We start from the raw sequence: 27,997 nt of genomic DNA on the forward strand, positions 1-27,997 counted from the left end.
GTCTCTGCCTCTTGTCTGACTGGAACTTCAATAAAAGAAGTTCTTAAGATACAACTCAGTATTTTCTTTCTTTCTTTCTTTCTTTCTTTCTTTCTTTCTTTCTTTCTTTCTTTCTTTCTTTCTTTCTTTCTTTCTTTCTTTCTGGATAGATATAGATATAGATATAGATATAGATATAGATATAGATCTATCTATCTAAAGCAGGGGTGTCCAAAGTTTTTGGCAGGAGGGCCACATCATCTCTGACACTGCATCGGGGGCCGGGGAAAGACAGAATTAATTTACATTTAAAATTTGAATAAATTTACATAAGTTTAAATAAATGAATATATTAAAGATGAACTTATATGAATGAATGAAGGTCTTGCAATAGCTCAAGGCCTATAAAAGGCCTTGCACAAAGCAAGGCTGGCCTTTCCTTTGCTGCCACTACTGCATCACAGACATGAAACAGCAAGCAGTGGAGGAAGCCCTCATCCCACAGCTCTCACAAAAAGGTCACACAGTTGCCTTCATGCTGAGAGCAGTTGTGTCGGGCCAGTGCAGGCTGCAACAAATCTCTGGAGGGCCAGAGGCTCATTGGAGACTGGGGCTCCCTGAGGGCCGCATTGAGAGGCCTTGAAGGCCGCATGTGGCCCCAGGGCCGGGGTTTGGGCACCCCTGATCTAAAGACAGAGAGTGAGAGAGATTATTTTTACACAATACCCAATATGCACAATATACAATACCCAGTACACAAAAACAAATACAGGTCCAGCCTTGTTATACACGGATTTTTAATACATGGATTTGACTCAACACGAATGGCCCCTGCAAATGAGAAGGAATGTGCTGACCCCTGGAGAAGGGGAAAATTGCATCCCTTAAAAATCAGTTTAAAAAACTGAACAGCCCTTTAACAATAGCCTCGTTAATGAGAGAGAGGAGGGCAGCTGGTTGACAATCCATCAATCCTTCTCTCTCCAGGAGACCCCTCCCTTCTCCCTGAGCACTTGAAAGAAAGGTGATTACTTTGCATTGGTGAAGGGAGGGACTGAATGAAGCACCTTTGTAAGCTCTTGGAGGAGGACTGATTGATGGATTGTCTTCTTAATGACTCTTATCTTACATCACAAAGGTCAGTAAGGCTGTTTTTAAATCACTGGAGCAAAGAAACTTTGTTTTTTAAATTGATTTGCTAGAGTGCATTTTTTGCCATCCATATGAGTGCTTGGAACGGAACCCATGCTAATAATGAGGCTCAACCTGTATATCTAGTATGCACCTCTAATCACCTCTTTAAACATGAAAAAATATGTAAATTTTTTAATTATTCAATAAAATAAACCCAACGATCAATTCTCACATTACCATACTGAAAGAAAATAGTGCTACCTTCCATATCAAGAACAACAAATGTTCCCTTAACCGGAGATCTTTGGGACTGCCCCCCCCCCACTCGCAGTGTGCACTCTGGTGGTGCAGCTGCATGGGGGGGATAGGATTCGGCTGTAGAAGATACAAACAGTTTCCCAGCTAAACACAATTCATCTATTTGTATCTATTATTTTTATGTTAACATTAATATGTTATTTTTATGCGTCCTAATGATATGGCAACCATTATACAAATGTCTGCTTTGGCCAATTGCTATCTAAGCCTTATTAGGGATAAGAACACTGTTACTATAGAAACTGGTAATATTTCCTTCTTTCCTGTGTAGGTTTTTGCAGTTTTCATCCTTGTAATGACATCTAATTGCTTTCATTTGTTGAATCACAATAACTTTCCTAGGGATTGGCACTCTAGCGCAGGGGTCTCCAAACCCCGGCCAAGGGGCCAGATGCCTCTTTCCAGCCCGCGGCCAACCTCTTGTCCCCTGAAAGCCTCTGGCCCACTCAACTGAACATGACCAGAACTGTGCTCTGATTGTGTCTGGAGGGTGTTCTGAGGGCCAGAGTGGTTGAATGAATGAACCCATGCATTCATTTATTCACTCATCTAAGTTCCATCTCTAATTTATTTATTTAAATTTTATATTTAAATTTTTTTCCCAGCCCTCCATACCACGCCACATATTTGATGCGGCCCTCTGGCTAAAAAGTTTGGAGACCCGTGCTCTAGTGCATTAACACCATGAATTTTATGTCCCCACAAATTTTAGCAGTCCCGTCCCATTTCCAAAACCGAACACATTACAATCCTAAACACAGCCATATGTTAAAAAATACCATTCATGTCATTTAGACCCTCCCCCCAGCCTAAAACATTTATGCGAATGTAATCTGCCTGCTACAAATGGCAATGGTGTTTCTTTGGGGATGGTGTAACATCAGGTTTTGTGATGATTATTTATTGCAATTTAAAAAAAGATTTATATGCCACCTTTTGATTTTGGCAAAGGACCAACAAGGTGGCTCACAATAATAAATAAAAATACAAAAAAGACCCCTGTTTTTAAATAGTAAAAACAATAGACACAAATTACAATGAAACAAAAGGAGACAAGCAAGGCAAAAAGAGCAACTGGTGAAAGCAACACTCACAAAAAAACACAGTTTTTACTACCAGCTTTAAAAAATCAGGGCGTGCCAGACTTTCCCAGAGAGGGAATTTCAATGTGATGGTATGTCACTAAAATGTCACTATTCCATGTTCCTGCCAACCAAAACTCAGTTAAAAAGCGAATGCTAAACAAGAATTCGGAGTAGGAGTATGGCATGAAAGGGGGCAGTCCTTCAGGTACCATCATGCTGGTATTAGAGGTAATCCCCAGCACCTTGAATTATGTCCATATCTGCGGATCCAGTATCCATGGATTCAGGGCACAATCCTAAGCAGTGCATGCTGACTCACCACCAGGGTGTACTGCTGCAAACGTGCTGTAAAGCACATTTGTGGGGGTTAGTGCCAGCCAAGCACTGGAGCTGGTCTAGCGTGAGCCAGTGCTGGGACAGTGCTGGTGTGAGGTTGACGATCCGCTGCCAGGTACTCCTTGTGAAGTGCCTGGTGGCAGAGAGGTAAGATGGGTGGGGGAAGGTGGGGAAGAGGCATCCTGGGGCAGGCAGAGGGTGGCGGAAGGCATGGCAGGGGGAAGGAGCGGGGCAAGACCAGCAGAGCTGAGCTCCACTGGATCCAGAGCCCAACCGGAGAAAGGGTCGCTGCAGAATCAAGTAGCCCCATAAGAACAGCCCCACTGGATCAGGCCATAGGCCCATCTAGTCCAGCTTCCTGTATCTCACAGCAGCCCACCAAATGCCCCAGGGAGCACACCAGATAACAAGAGAACTCATCCTGGTGCCCTCCCTTGCATCTGGCATTCTGACATAACCCATTTCTAAAATAGGGAGGTTGCGCATACACATCATGGCTTGTACCCCGTAATGGATTTTTCCTCCAGAAACGTGTCCAATCCCCTTTTAAAGGCATCCAGGCCAGACGCCATCACCACATCCTGTGGCAAAGAGTTCCACAGACCAACCACACGCTGAGTAAAGAAATATTTTCTTTTGTCTGTTCTAACTCTCCCAACACTCAATTTTAGTGGATGTCCCCTGGTTCTGGTGTTATGTGAGAGTGTAAAGAGCATCTCCCTATCCACTCTGTCCATCCCCTGCATAATTTTGTATGTCTCAATCATGTCCCCCCTCAGGTGCCTCTTTTCTAGGCTGAAGAGGCCCAAACGCCGTAGCCTTTCCTCATAAGGAAGGTGCCCCAGCCCCGTAATCATCTTAGTCGCTCTCTTTTGCACCTTTTCCATTTCCACTATATCCTTTTTGAGATGCAGTGACCAGAACTGGACACAATACTCCAGGTGTGGCCTTACCATCGATTTGTACAACGGCATTATAATATTAGCCGTTTTGTTCTCAATACCTTTCCTAATGATCCCAAGCAGGGCTACTTTCCTTTCCCAGGGGAAGGGGACAAGAGTCCCCTTTCCCCAAAGAGGCGCCAACAGCTGTCCAGTACACACAGGATATCACAGCAGCCATTTCTGGCATCGCAGCAGACCTGTGTGCCAGGCAGCTCAGGATTGGGCTGCCCATTATCTGCAGATCTGCCCCCTCCCCCAGCACTCATTACACATTAACTGTGTTTTATTGTAAAAGTGCTTGCTGCGCAAGTGTTTCTTGTTTAACGGTCTTCCTTAACTGAAGAGCCAAATGTGCACGCAACCAACCTGTATGTTAGGGCAACTAACAGGAAGCCAGCGTTCCTGTTTAACACCTACTGGTAAAGTTATTAGCGAGAAACAGTGGCAATGGAATGCACATCTGAGTTACACAATTCAGGAAAATATCAGTTGGATTGTGATTAGTACCAGTACGTCTGCAAACAGAAGAAATTTCATTCATACAAGGGGGTAGAGGGGCAATTTGTGTTAACCCCTTCTCATTACAGCCCTTGATTCTCCCTTAAAATCTTCTCTGAGGTTATCAAACCTTAAGGAACACATTTTCAGGCACAGTGGGCGGAAAGAGAAGGGGAATTAACACAAATCGCTTCAGACCCTTACACAAATGGAACCTCTTCCGCTTGTGGAAGTACAAGTTGGGATTGAACCCAGCAAATTTAATATCACTGGAAAATATTTCCAGCATCACCTCATTTAGCAGACTTTTTTTAGACCTGGTACAGCTGATCTCGATGGAAATCTGTTTCCATGTATGGACTGGGTTCACTGGATCAGGGTATGTGTACTTTTATTTCTCAAACCGCACACACTGAGTTGTATCACTGAAAGCCTTCTGGAAACTAACAGGCCACTTCAGAACTATTCAACCATAAGTGCTTAGTGAACTGTATTCAACTTCTGCACTGGTGTACATGTGAGTATATTCAGCCCCACTGTGGTTTTGGAATAATGCAAGGAGACTGTTAAAATGGAATTTTACATGTAGAAAGTGCTCAGAAGATTAATTTGGTAATAAAAACAGTTTATACAAGGAAATTATTTTAGTTTGGCTCAACATGACCTACATAATTTTATGCTCGGTATTAGCAGCTGATAAGCAAATAGCACAAGGCTTATGGGAAAGATTGTAATTCCACTGTTCCCTGGCCAGTGCTATCTCAGCCTTAGATCGCTTTGCAGTGTGACCATAGTTGCATTTTTACCTCTGAAACAGCTGCAAACATGAGTTATAAATATGCAGACCACAAATTCAATAGACCCAAAGCACAGAAGGATCAAATCAGCTTGTTAAATTGAATGTTCCTTACATGCAATCATGAGTGCTAGACTACACATGGACTTTTGTTAATTTTATATGCCACCTTTCCAAGAAATTGCTGAAAAAGGCTGTCAATTGTATGACACCATCACCGTTAATAGAAGAAATGAGAGTTTCTGGCTAAAGTGACGCATAGCAGTGATACTATGTGTGCTCTGTGTGTGTGTGTGTGTGTGTGAAAGGATAAGAAGTGCCAGTAACATAATTGCAAAGGTCTTGAAACACCCCGGCCCTACCTGTGAAATGTCATGGATGCTGTGCCTATCATCTTGAGGACAGATAACCTAGAATCACTTCCTGGAAAGCTGGCATGCAAAACTATAACAGACTGGCTTTACCTACTCCTAAGAAATGGAGCTGGAGGTATTTTTAAAATGGATACTAGTCAGTTGGTAGAGCTGCTACTTTGTATGCCTGAAGATCTGAGGTTGCCAGTTCGAAACAACCGGAAGTACCCAAGAACTGAGGACACACTGATATACTGATGAGCTGACCGTCGGTGGCAGAGAGGAGTTGCCGTCAAGTGGAGCGTGGGAAGCAAAGGGTCAGAGAGAGGCCAGACCAGGAAGGAATCCAGCTGGATCGAGGAGTTCTATGAAAGACTAGAACTATTCAATTGTAAAAATCCCTACAGGGGTTTAGAACAGCCTGCCTATGTAAACCACCTTGGATCAAAGTCTGAGGAGAAATCTGACGACCAAAGAAAGGCGGTATATAAATACCTGTATAAATATGAAGCTGGCCAAACAATAGTGAAAAGCATTCTGACTTATTACACGACTTGCAGGGATAGCTAAACATGGCTTCTGCAAAAGGACGTTTTGTCTCACGAACTTTTTTGAATTCTTTGAAGACAATGAGGTGATCAAATGCTTTCAAAAAGCTTCAACAAGGAAAAGAGGGTGGGTTTTCTTATGGATGGCGAGATAATCTTGTTGTGAGATAATCTTATCACAAGCAGCAGAGTGGGAGCAATGCAATGGGAGCTTCTCCTGTGTTACAGACAGTACTACAGAAAGGGATGAGGAGGCATGTACCCAACTCTCAACAACTGTATATTCTCACACCACTCGAAGCTGGTCATACTTAGAAATGCAGGTGTCAAACAAGTAGCACAGCTTGCTGCATGCCTCCCAAAGGATGGAGCTTCCCCTACCTTACAACCTACTTCGTCCTTTCTTTGCCTCCCCCACTTCTATAGTTTTAAAACATAAAAGGTGATTGTTCTAAAACACAGACTTGTATGCTGTGTATTAGCATGACTACAATTGCATTTTAGCATCTCTTATTGCCTGCCCTGGGCTTTTGGAAAGTGTGAAATCTTAATGGAAATAAAGTAAATGCTACATTCACACTGACCTTATCCTAAAGGCATAGCAGTACTGGCTCAGAGCCCAACACACACTTGTTTCTCTTCCACACTGTACAACTTTTTATAGTGGGAAAAACGCACAAGTTCAATGACTGGTATGCAAAGGAGCTCCGTGGTGTGCTTAAATGACTCCCTTACCATAAAACGGACATGTTCCACCCTACTTAATGGAACATTGGCCATGTCTAACAAATCTGCTCATTGTTTAGGCAGATCTGAATCCAGGATACCATACATGTGAATCAAACATCTGCTTTCTTAAAAAAAAAACACCTCATTCTCATCTTGTATCAGGTTACAAACCAAAGGTACTGGATTACGCTGCTATAGCAAAGCCAAGCTTACAGTAACTAAAGAATTGAATTCCAAGACTTGTAGTAAATCAGCCACGCATGGATTGATCTAAAGCAAAGGAGAACTCAACTGGGTAACATCATCTGGCATTTGCAGCCCCACAAGACAGATTAATTTTTATATCCCCATTCTCAATATTTATTTGATTAGATATTGCTGAATTTTTTCCAGGTATTTGTGCAGTAATTTCCTTTTTCAAAGTTTATTAAAGATAGCAAAACTCTCTCCCTTTCTTTCTACCACCTGACAGACTGAACATAAAGAATATTTGCAAAAGGGTATTTATAATATGTATTTTGCTGCATCCCAGTGCATCCCAGTCCCTGCAGTCCCCCTGAGCGACGCGATCCTGGGGATCGTGTCGCTGCCTTCCCCCCTGCCCCTGCTGCCTCCCTCCCCTCCCCTGCAAGGACTGCGTCTTCAAACTCCCTGAGAGTTTGAAAACCACAGCATTATACTGATGTTCTGCCTTTCTTTGACAGAACTCAAGGGGTTTATGTTGGGTTCCTTAACAGTGATCAGTTCCGGAAAGGCTACTGCAACATAGCTTCAGACTGCAGCCACGGCTATGATATGTTCAGTTAAACATGGAGCCATATGTTCAACTAGCACACTCCAGAAGTACGTTTCTGATGTAGAAGAACCTGCAATTGTCACTTCTGACAAGGAGCATTTCTTCTAAGATGCACAGCCAAGTGAAGGTGCACCTCTCAGCCAAGATCCACGCAGCATGGAGCTTAGCAAACCAGAAGTTTGGTGATGAACATCGCTGAACCTCCACAGATGACGTCACAAAGAGTTATGACACTGCACAGCTGCAGAAGGGGTCTGTGCACCACCGTAGACCCTTTAGAAGGCACAGTGCTGACAACATCAATTGTTGAAATGTGCTGGGCAATTTATTATTTTTACTATTAATTTTGTTGTATTAATATGAATCTCTTTGGCATCTCTTGACTTACCCTTCTCTATTTTCCTTTGACCTTCAGGTTAAACTGAGGTCAGTCAGAATTGACAGCCAACTCAGGCCTTTATTATACTGAGAGTCCCTTGTGCCTATGTATACCTGGAGAAAAGTATAACACAGTGGTTCTCACACATTTAGCACCAGCACCCACTTTTTAGAATGAGAATCTGTCAGGACCAACCGGAAGTGATGTCATGACCGGAAGTGACATCATCAAGCAGCACAATTTTTAACAATACTAGGCTGCAATCATACCCCCACTTACCCAGGAGTAAGTTCCATTGACTATCATTGTTAAAAGAATATACAAAATAGGTAGTTAAAATTACAGGTCTGCAACGTTTCCCCAAATGCAGTCACATACCATGGTAGTATCAAGTCCAATAAGTTAAAAATAGAATATTGAAATGAATGGGGACCCACGTGAAATTGGTTCGTGACCCACAGTTTGAGAAACTGTGGTGTAATGCATGAGGTCATAACACATAGATCTCACCTGCTGCCATATTAATATAAAACACAGTAACCTGTATAGAGTAGGTTTCCAAGCAAAGATTCCTTCGCAAGATTGGGAACAAAATGTGCAGACTGGATGCAGATATACAGTCTGGCTATGAATCACCAATATGAGGCATATGAATCCAATGGAATCCTAATTTGCACAACAAGGATGGAAATACATCCCAACAGTCTTGCAATGCATATGGAAATGTGCATCTCTATCCACTGGTCTTATACTACTAGTTGGACAACATCAAGCACCTCTTGAGAGGGACAATCATGTATTACTGCTTCAGATATTATTAGGTAATATTAAAAAAATTCCCCTGGGGGCTGGGGATAAGAATAGGCCCTCAGTTTGGCTGTACTTGTCCTAAGAGGCGACTAAACAGCCACCGGGTAGATGGGACTCGTCAGCCTGGGAAGGCAGCTCATCTGAGAGAAGGAAAACTCTGATCCCAAACCTCTACTGCCTTGTGGCTACATCCAGTTATGGAAAAGGCTTCAGGAGTCAACCTCAAGGCAAAATCCGGAGCCGGAGTCCCTGAGGCAGTTCATGGCTGAACACAGTCACATTCTGGCAACTCCTGCGACGCCGCTGGAACCAACCGTACTGGCCTCTGCCTTTCCGTTGGACCATTTCAGCGACGTGGAGAGGGGGGATTTGCTGCATGGGTAACAGCCTATCCACCATACCTACTTTACCCAGGCTTCGCGTACTGGAGAGGACACTCTGTTCCAGAACCACCATTCAGAGCGTGACACCATAGTCTTCCAAGACTGAAGGATGCCAACAAGGTAATATAAGTAGTCAGAAACACAGCTGACTCTTGGATCTGCAAAATCCTGAAAAAGTAATGTGCGAATCTGTCTTGAGATAAATTACATTTTACCATCTTCCATGTCATTAGAGAGACCAATAGCCCAATCCTATCTGCATGATATACACACGGTCTGCCACTATATCATGTGAGTGGCCATTGCTGCAGCACTGATGGTCTGTGGCCCGCTGCTGACAGCACAGCAGCCAAGAAGCCCAGCAGCAGGCTACAAACCAGCTGTTAACACAAGCAAGTTGGTAGCAGGGACAGATCATGCTGGGCTGGATTGGGGGTGGGACAAGGACAGATATTGGCAGCAGTGGGATCCATAGGATACAGGGCTCCAGTCCTGGGCCTGACGTGTCCCCTGCAGCACTTCAGATCTACACCGGCAAAACAGCTGCTATAGATCTGAGCAGTTCCCACAGGGGATCAGGGAGAGTTGGAGAAGGTAAGTAAAAATTCTCTTTACTTACTTCTCTCAGCTGGCCTGGATTCCAGTGTCCCAGTACCGCACAGGCTGGACCTGAGTAGGATTTCGCCGTGACTCAGAAACCGCCTGATGTAGTGGTTAGGGTGTTATACTTCGACCAGGAGGACCCAGGTTCAAATCCTGATCAGCCATGAACTTTACTGGCTAATCTTGGTCTAGCCACTATTGTCGCAGAAATTGAAGGCCCAGAACAGTATTGCAACCATTAGTGACGCTGAGCAGCCTCATGTATGCATTTCTCTTATATAGCATGTTATAAGTTTTACTACTGTATTGTAAAATCCATGTAGCCGACGCGTACAACCATTTTCTTATTACAGGCTGGAAAGAGAAGATATGTCGTTAGCTACAGATGTTAGGAACAGGCTTTGGCCTTGCCTATTGTTTAACTATGCATGTACTAACCATATCAGCAGTAGAAAAATACATGATGTTTGAGGCACGTCAATAAGGTTCTGGAGATCATTTCTGGATGGATGACTGGGACATGGAGAGTGGAGGACAGTCTGTGCATGTCAACATTATATAACATTATATAACTAAATTCTGATAAACTAGAGTAGTACATATGCTTAATTTTAAGTAACAGGAAAATGGCTAAATATGGTAGTAGGTAGGCTGGTTTTATGAAAAGGTTCAGCCACTATTATCAGGGTGTGCAGTCATTTATAGCTGGGCTGTGTTAGATATGTTGGATGTGCACCAGGGCAATTGTTCTCTGAAATAAAGATAAGGAGAAATCTCTAAAGTGGGAGATTTCTGTTTCAGTGTGTAAATGTCTCTAGGTTCAGAACCTGGAGCAGTTGATTCCTCCTACACTATCATTCAGCTTAACAGACTTGTTATGATCATAAAAAGGAGGAGGAATTATGGACACACATTTAATCCTTTAGAAAAAGGTCAGTATATACAGTTGTATAATAAACATCATTACTATATTAATCTAACTGCCTTGTAACACCATTTCTTTATATTCAAAGGAAAGTACTGAAGATAAACAAATACAGTTCACTTATCATACTTTGCTATGTTAGCCACATGGGTAAATCTGGTTAGCTTCTTTGAGATTTTTTGTTTTGTTTTGTTACTATGACTCATCAGATACTGGGAGCAGATTTGTTGAATAAGAAAATATTTTCATTAACTTTAAAATGTATTAAGTAGAATGACACTTGCACAGGCTGGCATTAAAAAGACTGTGTGGGAGAGGCAACAGACTTAAAAACCCGTAGTCTGCCAGCTGAGAGCTGAAGTGAAATAACAGCAACAAAAGTCATGGCCAAGTAGTGATTCTGCTCCTCACAATCCAGGAATATTTTCATTTTTAAAAAGAAAGAAAAATGTTGCTAACATTCTGCAGAGCATATTTGAAGCCATCATATTACTTTGGCGTGTCTTCCCCGGTATGAAAAATACAGACAATGGCACAGAGGAACCTTGGACAGTCTAACGTGACCCTGAGAAATTCCTAACAGAATTAGCTACCAAATTATCTAAAAGACTCTCACATAAAACTAGGGAAGCACATTGTTCTGCAATGCTTTTGTGTGCCAATCTAAAGAAATTCAATCATGGGTACTTTTGGTGAAGGCTTATCTCATGCAATCCAAAACTCTTGTTTCAGTCAGATTTATTCAATGGTTAAGAACTGATATAAGGAATATAAAATGGCAAAATGTTGGCAGAGGGACTGCACCCAAGAGATCTAGATCCAAAAGGGAAGGAACTGTTCTTAAGTAAATTCTGAAGCTCTTTGTAAGGGTCCATGTCATTGACATTTATTTTTACCTAGCTCCAAACCACATGTAATACTACGGTCTACCTGAGTGGTTCCCAATCTGAGCGTTGCGATGCACCGGGGCATTGTGGGAGACTGCAGCACAAGCCTTAAAACAGCAGCAGGAGGCTTGGCGTCGTAGGCTGTGCGCAAACACCAAATGCTTGCCCTGACCTCCTTGTTCTTAGGCTCTGTTACACTTCCCAACACAGAAGTAAGTGATCAGTGACGTCATCATGACGTGTGTTATGTATGCAAGTTCTGCATAACTGATTGGCTCAGACTTATTTCTGGCCAATCAGATGAGGGATCGAAATCCTACCATGCGATTGGCCCTCTAGTTAATGTTTCAACTGCACCAATCATGGGAAGTCTGGGCGGAGCTAAAGGCTATAAAAAGCCAGGGGTGTTTGCCTTGAGTCAGATTCATTGCTAGGTTCTGTTCTGAAAATGGAATAAACATATTGAGCTGATATCACTATGCCTTCCTTTATTTGCATGGACCCACTATATAACGTGTTTCACATAATTGTAACTTACTTCCAGGTTTGAGTGCTACTGCTGCAGTGCAAAGGGTGTTAAGGGCCCAAGCACTTTGGGAAACACTGGTCTAGCTATTTCCAGTTCAGTCCCTGAAAGGTTTCATTCTCACGCAAGCATCAGCAGGAAGGGCTGTGTAGAATAAACTAGTCATCTTAGCCGGTTTTGGATCAAACTGTGTGTGATGAACCACTTTCAGCTCAGGACAGAATCCATCTTAGCTGTAGGGAGCAATTTTAAAAAGAAAACAACTTGTGGTAGAATTCTGCACTGTGTTCACTGGACACAGATACATAAATGAGACACTACAACCAGTTGCTCCTGGGCATCTGAGTACTTGGCAAACTACTGAGTGTTCAGTGATGGACTTCAGAAGTCTGCGCATACAAGAGGCAGCATGCAGAATTGCTTTGGTTCTCACCTGTTCTATGAAATTCACGTTTCACTATCCAATAATGCAAAGGTGAGCATTGAGGCATCAGAAACAAACTGTACTGCAGCTTGGGATACAGCCAATAAAGAGGCCTGGAAAAGAGTTGAGGACAACATGCGATTTGATGTAATAACATATTCTTCATTGAACGTGTGTGCGTAACCTTCTTTCTACACAAGCTGGTGATCTGCAAGTCCATGCAGGACACATGTTTCAGGTATAGGGCAAAGCAGGAATTAGAAACAGGTCTGAGAACCAGAGCTTCTAACACTGCTATAATCTGAAGGGACCATCAAACCTATTTCTGCTCTTACTTGCCTTCTCAGAATATTTATTTAGAAGATTTATATAGCATCTTTCCTCAAGCTACAAGAAACAACTTGTGAATATCAGCTTTTGTTTTTCTTTTTTTTAAAAAAGATTGGCAATACAGTACTTTACTACATTACTTCACTGGAATAATCATTAATGCTTTCTGCTGGGAAGTCTATGGGAACAGTCCAGCTACAGTTAAATATTTTATTTTAGAGAGAGAACTAAGAATATACAGTATTTAGCTCTCGTTCATTGAAATGAATGGAACTGGAAAGAGTTTAACTGATATTTTACAATATTTTCTTTTTTTCCTCATTTTTTTAAAAGTGATATCCCTGGTACATAGAGCTTTTTTGTTGTTTTTGTTTCAGACTCTGCATAATAATATTTATCTTTGCCTGAGCAAATATTAAACTAATGATGCACCTTCTGAAGTAGTCCATATTTACTTTTACCTTGAGAAGTTCACAGAAGTAAAAAATGTCAATGATTGCTAGGAAGAAAACTGAAAGAATCTATTTTAATGCTTTGAGTATAATCAACACTGGAACTCCTGCCAGAGGCAAACTTCAGAGACACTGAAGCAATCTCTAGGAATACTGTACAATGCGGTATCAGAAGTTTCCTTGAAAATCTAAATCTCACCACTATCCAGCTAGATGGGTCATTAATCTGACCCAAAAGAAATAATCATATGTACATAATAAACTATCCACATTCTGAGGTCACTTCAGAGGGCTCTTCTGCAGTAGTAGCTCGGCTCTGATGCAGGATAGGACCTTCTCTGCAATGGCGCCCAAGTTATGGAACTCCCTCCACAAGTACCTAGAGCTATCTGTATATAGAGTAGGTACGGGCAGAGCCACCTATTTTAGCATCAACTAAAGCAGAAGTTTTTAATATTTTTACTATTACAAATACCCATTAGATTGCTCAATGTATCCCCATACCCCCTGCACCAGTCAAAATCATCATCATCACCACCAATCTTATTAGGTAGCAGTATGATTGCAAAAGATGTCAATAGCTTAGTTTTACTTTGCATATGGATATCTAGGAACAAAATGCCTCAATCCATATTGATAATGGTGATAGTTAATTTAACCATAATTTTTTAGTTGTTCAGAGACTGAGGTCAGAGATGAAGTACACCCATCATTTGGTTCCAAGGGGTATAGATACCCCCAGATAAGAATCCATGGACTAAAATTCCCTTGTTCCCTTGTACCCTTTTGCTTGGGAAGTTATTTCTGTTGCCTTCAGGGAAATTGATTGCTGCTATTGTTTCCATTTATTTTTTTTATTTTACTATACTATATTCTGTTAGCAGCCACCTTGAGTATCTCCCTGATTTTATTAACCTAAATACAGAAAAGCCTTCATAAATCATCAGGTGTATTGTTATAACACTGGAGAATACCACATAGCTGCTTTGGATTTCACCATCCTGAAAATATTGGTGGCACCTGTAAACTGAGAACCAGTGTGGAAATCCAAGTTCAAAATCCCCACTCGCATATGCTCTTATACTACTGAGCAACCTGGGGGTAATCTCTCTCCGCAACCTACTCCTTCATGCAGGGTTGCTGTGAGGATAAATGGGAGGGGGTTAATAAGCATGTGTGCTGCTCTGAGCTCCTTGGAGGAAAGATGGAATACTAATAAACTAATCAATACATTTGGATACAGTTCTTGCTCTGAGTTCAGATTATTCATGAGTACATTAAATAGCACACAGTTCCTAATGTTATTCACTTTGTGATTTCTCTCCATTATGAAAACTTTCCATTTATCCTTCTCTTCTGCATCTTGGTTTTTAACAGACACCAGTTTTTAAGAGTACCTGTCCATCTATCCCATGACTACAGTAGAACCTCTTTAAGCTGACCACCCAAGGGACTGGAGGAAATTGGTCAACATAGGGAGGTGGTCAACATATGGAAAAAGGCATTTAAATGTTATCATGTTTAGCTCCCAGGACAACAAATGCAAGGCCAAGTTATTATTTAGATTGGATTTTTAAAAAGTTTTATTGCAAATATCAATGAGAATTGATCCTCTTTTGATGCTTACTATTTATATCATCTATGTCTATATCAAGAGACAGAGAATAAACAGTCCACAATCAGTGTTTTAAAAACCCCCTGAAAATTCATAAGCTTAAAAAAAATTGTAAGTTAAAAAAAAATACTTGGTTTCATAGCAGACAAGCAGACCAATGCTATCCCTTGCCAGCCCATAGCATGTAGCATGTTACATAGCCCCAACAGCTAAAAAAAACAACAACACTTTTTTACTTAGGCTGCCTGGCCTCCACTGGGTCTCCTCAGATTCACTAAATGCCAGAAGGTGTTTGATACGGTCCCTCACTAAAAGCTGTTGAGAAAACTCCACAACCAGGGAACAAGAGGACACGTCCTCTCATGGATTGGGAACTGGTTGAGAACCAGGAAACAGAGTGGGTGTCATTGGGCAATTGACAAAAAAGTGGGGAGAGGTGGAAAGTGGAGTGCCTCAAGGATCTGTCCTGGGACTGATGCTTTTCAACATCTTCGTAAAAGACCTGGAAACAGGGATAAGCAGGAAGGTGGACAGGTTTGTGGATGACACTAAACTTTTCTGAGTGGTGAAGACCAGAAGGGATTGTGAAGTGCTCCAGAAGGATCTATGCACAAGCAACCGCATGTCCCTCACAACTTGGTACATGTCCAGATACAATCGGCAGCCAGCACAGGTCTGTCGGCTATGTGCAGTGTGCCCACCTATAAAAACGCTTTTGCACACGTGCTAGCAGGCGCAGGGGAGGGATTGTCACATGGCTTCTTGCTTTTCCAAGATGGGACAAACCAGACAAAACACAGGCCCACAGTATTGCATTCAGTGGGCAACTTAACGGAGGGTAAATTAATACTCTGTGCGTTGGTCTGTGCAATGGTCGAAGTGGTCAAGATACAACTTACGGAGGTGGTCAATATAGAGAGGTTGGTCTCCCATAGTGTATATGCAGCGTCTGTCCATACTGTGAAAATTAGGTCAACTTAAGGAGGTGGTCATTATAGAGAGGTGGTCAACTTTGGAGGTTCTACTGTATACAGTTTTCTTTAGAGTTCTTGGACTTTGCCAATGGCTGTTCAAAAATGCAAATACCTGATGACCACCAGGCCTTCCTTATTTACATATTTTTCCCATTTAGAGTTTGAATGAAATGAAAAGGGGGGGCTCTAATGCAAATTTGAGCAGCCCGCTGTGAAGAGGAGCAGCTCAAATAGTGTTAACACAAACATATAAAATGTACAGAAGAGAACTGTGCTCAAATTTTAAAATATGCTTCATATTCAGCCTTAATAAATAAATCCATCTTTCAAATAAATCAACAGTCAGCCACTTGAGAATGTTGAAGCACTCTACAGCTATAATTTTAACAATTATATTGAAATAAATTATTCAAGGAGCTCTCTCTAGAAGAGTCTGGAACTGGGGCATATTCCATACACCAAAGTTAGCAGGGCCCATAAATCAGAACCAAGTACTTAACAATATTTAGAACAAGAAAACAAAGAATAGAAAGATTTAAGATAAGTACTAGGAGACCTAAGGCTATGTTCTTTGAACACGATCTCACAGTCTCAGCTCTGTCACCATTGCTCTTTCACATCAAACATGGGTCTCAATTTCTCAGCCCATTAGAGCAGAAGCTTCTGAAGTCAACCTAAACATACCCTTCTAGTTCCTGAAAGATGTGTGCTGTTTCTGAGATCCAGATTAGAGGCAGCCCTCATTCAGCCTCACACAGTTCCTAGCCTCAACTGGGGGGAAGAAGACTGTGTCCCTCCCTCTGAGCCAAGTCAGGTACTTTGGTAGGTTGTTAAATACAAAGATTTTCACTGTGCTAAGTTGTTTTAGTGGAAGTATGCGTGTTCTGCCTTTTCATATAGTAGTTGGCAACCTTCAGTCTCAAAAGACTATGGTATCGCGCTCTGAATGGTGGTTCTGGAACAGTGTCTAGTGTGGCTGAAAAGGCTGATTTGGGAGTGACAATCCCTTCCACACTGGGAGCAAGTGCAGTCTGTCCCTGGTGTGTCTCCCTGGCTATGGGCCTTCCTTCTTTGCCTCAGTCTGTTGGCCAAGTGTCTCTTCAAACTGGGAAAGGCCATGCTGCACAGCCTGCCTCCAAGCGGGTCGCTCAGAGGCCAAGGTTTCCCACTTGTTGAGGTCCACTCCTAAGGCCTTCAGATCCCTCTTGCAGATGTCCTTGTATCGCAGCTGTGGTCTACCTGTAGGGGGCTTTCCTTGCACGAGTTCTCCATAGAGGAGATCCTTTGGGATCCGGCCTTTTCATATATATGTATGCATTTGGGAGTGCTGTATACCACAGACAAAAAGGCAAAAAGTGGAAAAGAATCTACGGACACAACTTATTTATATATACAATTTTCCTGAAATTGAAGGAATGGGTAGTTCTTAAAACAGAATAATGAGCAGAAGAAATAGAATTCTATTTTGAAAGTCTGGTTGACTTCAGGAACTTTTCTGAAAGTAAAGGAAAATGAATTATCAGCCATTTTCAGTCACTAACCTTTCATCACTCCCCCTGCAGGGAGTGGTTTTTGCCACAGCAAAGGTCTAAATTTATAAGCACATTCTAATGCAGTGGCCCTAATCCCAAGAAAGGTAATTGTGCTTACGCCTATTTATTTCAATGAGATTTAAGCATACATAATATTCTCTATATTGGGCCTAACATATTCACTTGTGGACAGACAGAATCCACTACTATCTTATGTATGAAAAATAGTAAAGAAGGCTTTTAATGTATGTTGGTAGTCCACAGGTTCAGTAACACTAGACACAATCAACCAGGATCTTCTGTGCATGTTCTACAGAAAGAGTGGGTGGGATGACATATTTTCAAAGGTGGACTAAGCCATGATATTTAAGACATGATAGAATTAGAATATGAGTAAAGTTAGAGTGAGCTCATTCAAGGCATGAGCAATTTAGCAGTTTCACAGATTTTAAACAGGCACCAACTGGAAAGTACTTGTGCGATAGTCATGCAACTTCAGAATTCAGCAGCACTCTTAAGCTCTAATAAAATTACCTCATTGCCATTTATTACACATTGAAAATCCATGTACTGTTATTACCATCAATCTGAAAATCTAGCCACTGACCAGTCAAAGATGAATCATGAATGCTTTGGAACGGAATGGTTTCGAAAGTAAGAAAAAATGTTACATACCAGCAAGGACAATTGGGGGGCATCTCTGAGCTTCATATCACTGTTAAGTTTATGGTTTTTGTGTACAATTCATGAAGAGTATAACACTGTCACTATAGCCATGGGGTAGTGCCAGTTATCATCGCCCTATAGCACTGAATTAAAGAGGATACATTTCACAAGAAAGTTCTAACACAATGGCTCTAATCCACAGAAAGTTAGGCTGCAATCTTATACACACTTACCTAAGATTAACACCACTTAAAACAGTGAGGCATACTTCCCAGTAAATGTTGCAGTGTAAGTCAAACTCAAGTTCCACTGAAACCAATAACCAAATTTAAAGGACAACGGCTTGTAACCTGTAAATCGTATTCTAAGAATCAGAACTGAAAGTAGAATAGCCCAGTCTCTACTGTGTAGCTAGGACTGTGGTAATTCTTACCTTAAATTTGGTTGTTGATTTCAGTGGGACTTGAGTTTGACCCACAGTGTTTACTTGGGAATATGCCTCACTATTTATAATTGCAGAATAATTATCTAAGGGCGTGATCCAGACAAGTATTTGAGCTGGCGTAAGTCCTTTGGCTGACACAAGACACTGCGGTGGGCGGAGAGGAGGTGGGGAGGAGATGAGAGGGAGGCAATCCGGGGTGGGGGGAGGGCAGGCGGTGGGTGGCCCTGGGGGCAGGCAGGTGGGAAGGGGGAGGCAGGGCTGGAATCCAGCAGTTATGCTGGATCCCAACCCCCATTCCCGGGGAGTTCGGAGCAGCTTCAAGCTGCTCCACTGTCCTCGGACTTGTGCCACTTCAGGAGACCCATTGGAACCAGGGTGTAAAAGTTTCCCCTTACCTCTGGCTGACACACTGTGGGCCCCTATCCTGCGCTGGATACAGCACAAGCCTCTTGACTTGCCTGTCCCAGTGTAGGATAGGATTGTGCCCTAAGAAGCATAATTCTACTATCTCTAATTTTCAAGCTATTTAGTTGAAAATAAATTCATCTATTAATCTGAAGAACTCATGCATGTGTTCTATTAACTTAATATTACCAGACATATTTAATACAGGTTCAACCTTGTTATATATGGATTTTTTATACACGAATTTGACTCAATACGAATGGCCACTGCAAATGAGAAGGAATGTGCTGATCCCTGGAGAAGGGGGAAAATGCATCCCTTTAAAATCACAGTTAAAAAAAACCTGCTTTTCTTACTGCTGTAGAGAGTCATGCAAGTGATTACAGGTATAACCTAAATATTCATGGATTTTTCACCCATGAAAAAATCCATGAAGTTTTCTATCTCAATGCAATGAGAAGGGCCCTTTAAATTAAAGAATAACAGTCGTTTAACAATAGCCTTGTTCAGTAGACAATCCATCAATCATTCTCTCTCTAGGCACTCACTCCAAGGCAAGCAACCCCTCCCTTCCCCCTGAGCACATGAAAGAAAGATAATCACTTTGCATTGGTGAAGGGAGGGGTCACTGGCTCAGAGTAAAGCCTTTCTAAGTGCCTGGAGAGAGAATGATTGGTGAACAGAGTCTGCCTAATGTCTCTGTTTTATATCACAAAGGTCAGCAAGGCAGTTTTTAAAATCACCTAGCAAAGGGACTTTGTTTTTTAAATGGATTTGCTTTAATGCAATTTTTGCTATCCATGTGAATTCTGGGAACAGAACCCTCGCAAATAATGAGACTCAACCTGTATTAAATATTGAAGATCACTCTTCAAACATGTGCTTAGACATGTGGTACACATCATATAAAATACCAAGTTTAGATTTCTTATGAAGTCCTTTATAGCTCCTCATAAATGTGTGCTGTAACATACAATGACTTTAAGACAACTTTGCCACACGAGAACATTCTATTTTATTCCAGAAAGTATATTTACATTATGTTGATTTTTTAATGTATAACCATGTCATTGGTATCTGTACTGCACATTCTTTGATGTGTCCTTCTTGGGCTGAAGGAACTGAATGAGTTCCATCTAGGAAAAGATTATGAAGAGGAACAGACAGGCAGTTTTGAAATACAGTATTCAGGAAACATGTTCCCTAGTGACAAGATGGCAAGTTAGCTAAGGATACATAAGGGTGCATCAATCTTATGTTCTTGATCATAACCCAAGTACTATACCGAGTGGACAACTTGCAGATACTGTATGTCCCAGTCTGAGCACTATGCCTGTGCTAAAATAGACCATGACCCTAATGTTCCTGCTTCTTGGACTGTGTCTTAGCAGAAAGGCAGTTTATATATCTCCTAAACATCAGTACAACACATTAAATAGTAATTCAAACGAGCAATACAATAGGACAATATAGCAGTATAGTAACAGCAAATATGCTGGTAAATCGCAAACTTTCACTAGATTGTTGGGTTGTTGAGCCATAGGAGGCCACCACTGCCAATGCCAACAGGCAATAAATTTCCATGGGTTCAGACAAAAGAGGTCTTTCCTAGCCTTTGTACATGAAACCATTTAACTGGACAACTAAAAATAGAAGGAGTTGAACTTGAGTTCTTTTCCATGCAAAGCTTTTGCTCTACCGCTGAAATATGTCACTCCCACTGATATGCTGGGCTCAGGTTATGTAGGGCTCAGGTTATGTAAAATTTCAGGCTTTAAAGGAAAAGTCAGCACCTACTGGCTGAGGCTTTTAAACTGCCTTATAGAAAGTCCCTCATAGAGTGCATTACAGCAGTACTCAATATGAGAGATTATCAAAGCATGGATCACAATAGTCAAAACACTGCTGTCCAAGGAAGGTCAATAGCCAGCTCACCAAAAGCAGTTGGTATCACCATAGTCCTATAACCTTTGATACCATTGATCATTTGGTGTCAGCTACATGTTTTCAGAACTTGGCAGGCATCTAAGGGCCTTGGACACTTCATTAGTCTTGGCAGAGATGTCCTAAGACCAAAGCAATAGGTGATTGCTTCTCATTTCCCCAGAACCATTTCTGTGGAATTCTGCAAGATTGGCTTTTACGCTCAATGTTATCATTTTTTTCAATATGACCAGACCTAAGGGTCGGAATGCACTTTTTCCAGTGGCAATTGGTGAATGAATGTGGGAAAGACAAATTTGAGCTCAATATACTGACAAAAATGTGGGCAAGCAGAATTCCTGTAATAATTTATGTTCAAATTCCCATTATTATCACAAAGCTCTGCAACTCTGGCAGAGGTCTGTACCTAGTACATTATCCTGTAAAGGAAGCCAGGAGTGCCTTATGCTAATTTTCTTTGTTGAGAAGACTGTAACTCCTTTTTTTTTTTTTTTTTTTTTTTGCAGGATTTGTTCATCATGACTTTGTAATTCATGCCTTTGTATCATCACAACTCTACTATGTTCTACTATGTTCCATATATAGAATTGCCTTGGATACTTGTTTGAAAGTTTCAGATGGGATACAATATGAGCAACCCACCTTCTTGCAAGGAAGCACATTACAGCATCTAAACTGAAATCAATTACAAGCATAATTCAAAACTCTAGCTATAATTTCTGATTTACTGATTTTCAGGCAACTCATAACTCTCATTTCTCATATTCCTTCACCATAATCCCTAATCCAAAGCATGCTCCTAAATTCACAGCAAATGTGTTTGGGCAGCAAGAGTATGCAGGAAGACATTCTTGTTAGAAACTTGCTAAAACTCAAGCCTGATTAAGTTCTGGAAATGTTGTAAGGTTCTTTTTAATCTGGGCTGAATCTTTTAAATCTGGCTTTACTATATTATTTGGCTTTACTATATTTAAATATGTAACATATAACAAATGTTATATATTATATGTTACTGCTAATTGAGGTGGACCAGATGAATAAACACCATCCCCTATTTGCTCATAAAGTGACTGTATTACAAAGTAAAGAAATGGAAAAGTATAGTTATCTTTCTCTGCTACATAAGAGAGGAATGACTATTTTCAAAAGTACAGCAATTGGGTTTTCAAAATCAAAATCTCAGAACAACGTACTTTAAAAAACATAAATCCCCTTCCCCCAACCCATCTGTTTGTTTTAGTTCTCTCCTTGCCTAATTTAAACAGCATGTGCTTTATAGTCAGCAATCTAGATTGACAATCTAAATTCCTTTGGTTTCAGTTGGTTTGTTCTCTTCTGAGGCCCAATGATGACCCAGTTTCTCCAACCTTAGTAGTGACAGATCATCACCTAGACAAAAGCACTCCATAGCCAGATGAATGAATAACTGATATGTACAGCCTGAAGAGATTGCCTACCAGACTGTGAACTGTAAATCTGGTCTGCAGAGCATTTACTAGTGGCTCTGTAACTTTTGCTCTCACTTTGTTTCCAGCTGTTCCAACAAAAGTAAAAACAGTTTCCATTTTATTAAAACAACTCTACTAACATAAGTGAGGCTGGATTTTTACATTCATGCCCCCTCTTAACTGTAATGATTCTTCATATGCGTGGCTCTGCACCACGTGTACAGGTGCATTTTTGAAGAGATCGTTCCTAATAATGTGTGTAAACTACCAAGGGGGTGCTTTCCAGTACTGTGGCTTTGTGGCACCTAAAACAAATTATTTGGACATGCACACCTGCGTGTGAGATGCATGAACATGCACATTTAGTAATATAAGCAATTACTGAAGTAGCCACAAGGTGGGACATTCTGTGAATAAAACATGAGACAATTTGTTTGGAAGTAGTTTATGATAAGAAAGAGTTCCCTCTTGTGCTGAACTTTGTTAGGATGTAAGTTTGTGGATCGGGCCATACGTATTTTTAATTTTTGCATCATATCCAGTACAGTGATAAGCAATGAGTAAGTAACAGATGATAAAATGTCTGTCTTTTGCATAAGAATCTGCATAGCCTAGTTTCCTCAGACTTGAAAAATGTTTAGGGTGAATATTGAGTTCCTCATTCATCTCAAACTTATGGAGTGTTGGCACATGTGTGTCTTCTTCTTTAGGCAGTTGCCCCAACCAGACAAGTTCAACATTGTTTGTTAAGTGTGCTCAAAGAACAGAGAATATGGTTCAGTAGGCACCATATCAGACCTGAATCTGGAAACTCCATGTTCAAAATCATGCCAAGGGATGGCCAGAAATAAGAGCAATCTTTTGAACATGTGTCAGAATGAGTGATAAGGGTTGTAAGATGCAACGCACATACTTATAATAAAGTATTTGGTTATAGCTGTCTGGTGAAAATGCATTTCTAACTTTACATAAAGAGAAAGTTATACTTTAAAAACTATGAATACATCAATATTTATCCAAATGGCAAGCAGAAATGTAGCTAACCAGAAGCTTGGGTAAATTGGAGTGCCATACATACAGGGTTATACACAAAGGACAAATGAAAAATTCTGATAATTAGACAAACCAAAACCTAATATATGGGAGTTGTCCTGTGTACTGTGCTGCTACAGGTTGTGAAGTTCTTTAGAAAGAAATGTCTGTTTTAAAAAACATGCAAATATGGTTATAAAATGAGATAAGCATTTATTTTTTTAATTCATGCTAGGATGTGACAGAAAGAAGGACTAAGATAATGACAACATTAACATCTTAACAGGCATCTAATGTGGGTCAATGTGACCCACTATACAGGTGTGAGAAGTCAGAAAAGCAATTCAAGAACTTGCCAAAATACCCACTGAGTGCTTCTAAAACGAGCACTCTCTTTGGGCAGCAGTTTCCACTGAAGTTGTTCTTAGCACCAGCCAACTGAAGTTCTCAGAAAGATGTTCTGGTGACTTGTGATGAAAGCCGAGACTCTTGCACAGCAACAAACCCAAGTTACTCAAACTTTCATTAATTCTCCTGGAACTTTTTGTTTGACGTTCCGGACTTTGAGTTCAAACCATCCTTTTTCCCTTCTGTGGTAATAAAATTGCTGGAACTGATCTCGACGCTCACTTGCTCGGAGCTTCCACACACATGACTGACAAAAAGCCTTTGTGCTATCATATTATGTAGCTCCCAGTGCCAAAGCCCTTATTCATCAAAGTATGGATTTTTATTTTTATTTCATGTGTTAACCCATCACCTTCTAAACCTTAGTGAAGGTTAGAACTTTTAAGCAAAGTTAAATCTCCAAAATTCCTGAAAGTACTAACTTACTAACATACACATTGTGAACTTTTAGTTGAAAAGCGGTATATAAATACTGTTAATAATAATTAATAATAATACACACACACACCCCATACACAGGCTGGGAACATTTGGGCACACTGAGGGCCCAATCCTGTCCAACTTTCTAGTGCCGGTGCTGCAGAGGATAGGGAACAAACATTCCCTTACCTGGAGGAGGCCTTCGTGACTGCCCACCCCCACCACAGGATACAGTACATGCCCCACTGGCACGGTGCGCTGGAAAGCTGGATAGGATTTGACCTTGACAGATTTATTGTGGCTGGAGCTTTCATGCGCAAACCTCCACTTCATCAGATGCTCCAGTTCACAAATGCTTCTGCAGCAATAAATCTGTTACAGCCCAATCCTATGAATGTCAATGCAGACATGTCCCATTAGAGTCAATGGGGCTTACTCCCAAGAAAGTGTGGATAGGATTGGGCTGTTGGTCTTCAAGATGCCACAGGTCCCCTTTGCTGTGTTATAGCCCAATCCTAGCCACACTTTCCTGGGAGTAAGCCCCAGTGACTCTAATGGGACTTACTTCTGAGTAGACATGCATAGGATTGGGCTGTTAATCAGCAGGAGGGCTTGGTGACACAGGAGGCAAGAAGCATCTCTCCTGGGGTCTTCAAAGAGCGCCTGAAGACAGGGCAGCGAAGAGATGCGCAGCCCCAACCTCTGCATGTCTACTCAGCAGGAAGTCCCATTATAGTCAATGGGGCTTACTCCCAGGTAAGAATGGTCAGGGTTGCAGCCACAGACGCCAGCCTTACCTCCCAGTGATGAACTGGCTCCTGGACGGGGTGCACATGGGCTGCACGTAGTAGTTCTCCAGCTTCACCCCCTCGGCCGCCAGCCGGTCCAAGGTGGGCGTCCGGATCTCCGAGCCATGGTAGCCCACGTCTCGGAAGCCCTGGTCGTCCGCCAGGATGAAGACGAGGTGGGGCGGGGAGGGTTCCGCCTCCCGGGGCCCTTCTCTCAGCTGGTCCCCAGCCAGGTAGCCGAGGGTGAGGAGGCTGAGCGCGGAGAAGCCGGCCAGCCAGCCCCCGGCTCGCATCTTCCCTCGGCGGAGCCGGCTCAAGCGCTGCGCCGCGCCGCCCCACCCCGGGCGGGTCAGAAGTCAGGGCCCCCCCTGGTCGGGGCGGCGGCGGGTGGCGAGCCCCCCATGGCAGCCGCGCCCAGGGCGGGCTCCCCCCGGGCAAGGGTGGTCCAGGCGCGCTCAGAGCATCCTCGGGGCGCAGCGGCGCCTCCGGCCGGCCGAGGGCTCCATCCCAACCCTCGAAGAGGCGGGCGTGGAGCTGCTGCTGGGAAGGAGGCACCGAGCGCTCCTCCGCCCGCCCCGCGGAGTCCCGGGAGAGTCCCGGCTCCTAGAGAGCGGCTGGGAGCGAGCTGGGGGCACCGTCCTGCCTCCCTCGCCGCTCCGCGAGCGGCTCCGCCTGAGCCGTGCGCTGCTCCTCGCCAGCTCCCACCCATCCCAGTGGCGAGCGCCGCCAAGCAAAACTCCTGCCTGCCCGGCGCAGGCGCCGCTCCCCTCTCGGCTGGACCGGCGAGGCGTGCGGGTCTGTGGCCAGCCAGGGCTCTCCTCCTGCAGCAGTGTTGGCCTCGCCGCCGGCAGGCGCCCCCACAGATTCTCGCTGTACAAAGCGGGTCCTCTCCAACAAGTGGTGGGGGGCACCAGGGGCACCCGCGAAAATGGACTGCGCAAAAGACAATATTTCTTTACCCAGCGTGTAAGTGGTCTGTGGAACTCCTTGCCACAGGAAGCGGTGAAGGCATCTCGCCTAGATGCCTTTTTAAGAGGGGACCGGACACATTTCTGGAGGAAAAGTCCATCACAGGTTACAGGTCACGACAGGTATGTGCAAGCAGCTGATTTTAGAAGTAGGCTACCTTCGAAGGCCAGGTGCAAGGGAGGACACCAGGACGCAGGTTGTGGCTTGCTTTATTGTGTACTCCCCAAAGCATTTGGTGGGCCACTGTGAGATACAGGAAGCTGGACTAGATGGGTCTTTGGCCTGATCCAGTGGGGCTCTTCTTATGGTGCCATTTCACCAAAACACTCAAGGCACCACATAGTCCTAAAGTGGTTCTCAAACTTTAGCACTTTTTAGAATAAGAATCTGTCAGGACCCACCAGGAGTGATGTCATGACCGACAGTGACATCATCAAGCAGGAAAATTTTTAGCAATCCTAAGCTGCAATCCTTCCCACGCATACCCAGGTGTAAGTCCCATTGACTATCATTGTTTTTCTCAGGCTTGCTGAGCGGCAAAATATATGCCAAAAGCAAAAGTGGACCAAAATACAACAGTGGACAAGCGTTCCGTATCTTTAGTAATTCTGCAGATGAAGGAATTTTGGCAAGTATAGTTTCTTATGCAGGGGTGATAAAAGTTGTACCTGCTGAAAGTCTCTTTTCAACTCAGTTATGAAAAGTACAGAAATCCGGTTTTACTTGACATCTGGCCTCTCTCTAAAAGGGATGTTGGAAAACCAACTGCTTACTGGAAGGAATTAATGCAAATGATCACTTCAGCCAGTGGTGGTGAAACTACAGGATAGTAGCAGCTAAAAATAAATGATGTCCCTTGCAAGTGAGCTCAGGGGTGTGCTAGTAGGGAGCCAGATGAGAAGGAGGAACGCCAAAGAGACCAGAAGGAAATTAAAAGTGGAGGACACAGGTGGTAGGGGAAGATCATTAAAAATAATGAAAGTAGGACTGTGAAGGAGATCAGAGGTGGAATGATAATGTGGCATACTGGAAGTAGATTAAAATGCTAAAAGGAGAACAATACTTACCTAACAACATGCAGACTACAGTAAAATTATACTTTCCAGGGCATTGTGACAGTGGAGAGAATGTCCATAGCATTGAAGTTCATAAAGTGGAATGGCAGCTGCTGTAAGGAATGCAGTTGTGGCAAAACCGGTGAATCATAGTTCTTGGACAGGACAGTGTTTTGTATGCAGTGATCATAGAATCATACTTCCCGATCCCTACGTGAACTGTATTTGACTGTATTGCCCGTCAATATCCATGCCATTCCATTTCTTCACTTTCCTTCGAACAGGGGTGGGCAAATCCCGGCCTGCTGGCCATTTGCGGCCCTCGGGGGGCCCCCAATCCAGCCCACAGGGAGCCCCCAGTCTCCAATGAGCCCAAGGAGGGGGACAAAAAAAAAAAAAAGCATTCGTCCTGCGAATTATTTTGTCCAACTTACTAATCCTAGTAAAAGATGGGCTTTTATGTTGGCGAGACTGAATATATTTCCATCCGCAACACACCAAGGGAGATTTTCTAAAACCCCACATCAAAACAGATTATGTCTATTTTGTTCAGCTGAACCAGATACCTTGGACCATATTCTCCTTTGGTGCTCTGCTCATCAGAGTCTCAGGTCTCATTTACTTGACCCTTTTCTTTCTTCCCTTCCCGTTTCCCTTGTTGATCCTTTCCTAATTTTTCTTAGTGATTATTCCCCTCCCATTACCAACTTGGTGGCGGAATTTTTAGCTGCAGTTTCTAAGGGTAAAGTCAGAAGTTAACATCTTTTTGTAAAGCTGTATTTATTTTATTATGTTATATTTATTCTTGTAAACTCCTAATATGCCCATAAAGGTTATTGAAGTAGTCTCCAATGAGCCTCTGGCCCATTGAAGACTGTTGGAGCCTGCACTAGCCCACAATTGCTGGTCATGACCGCCAGATGCGAGCTGTGGACCAAGTTAGAGCAAGGCCTTTTATAGTCTCCATGTGTTTTCTGCTTTTCCCTGGGCATTATTATAACTCCCCCCCCCCAGTGGTGGACCTTCCCAGCCCCTTGCCCTGGGGCAAAGGTCTTTGATGG

General features: G+C 42.6%; 1 protein-coding gene across 1 annotated transcript in view; it reads right to left on the reverse strand.

The window, feature by feature from the left end:
- The window catches only part of ARSJ (arylsulfatase family member J), a 59,409-nt gene extending 34,204 nt beyond the window's left edge, over window positions 1-25,205 (reverse strand). Inside the window, exon 1 of the mRNA XM_066632165.1 lies at window positions 24,922-25,205. Coding sequence (XP_066488262.1) covers window positions 24,922-25,205 — 284 coding nt within the window. The remainder of the gene's footprint in view (window positions 1-24,921) is intronic.
- Window positions 25,206-27,997: the final 2,792 nt, after the last annotated feature.

The sequence above is a fragment of the Tiliqua scincoides genome, chromosome 6, assembly GCF_035046505.1.
Source record: "Tiliqua scincoides isolate rTilSci1 chromosome 6, rTilSci1.hap2, whole genome shotgun sequence".
Taxonomy (NCBI): Eukaryota; Metazoa; Chordata; class Lepidosauria; order Squamata; family Scincidae; genus Tiliqua; species Tiliqua scincoides.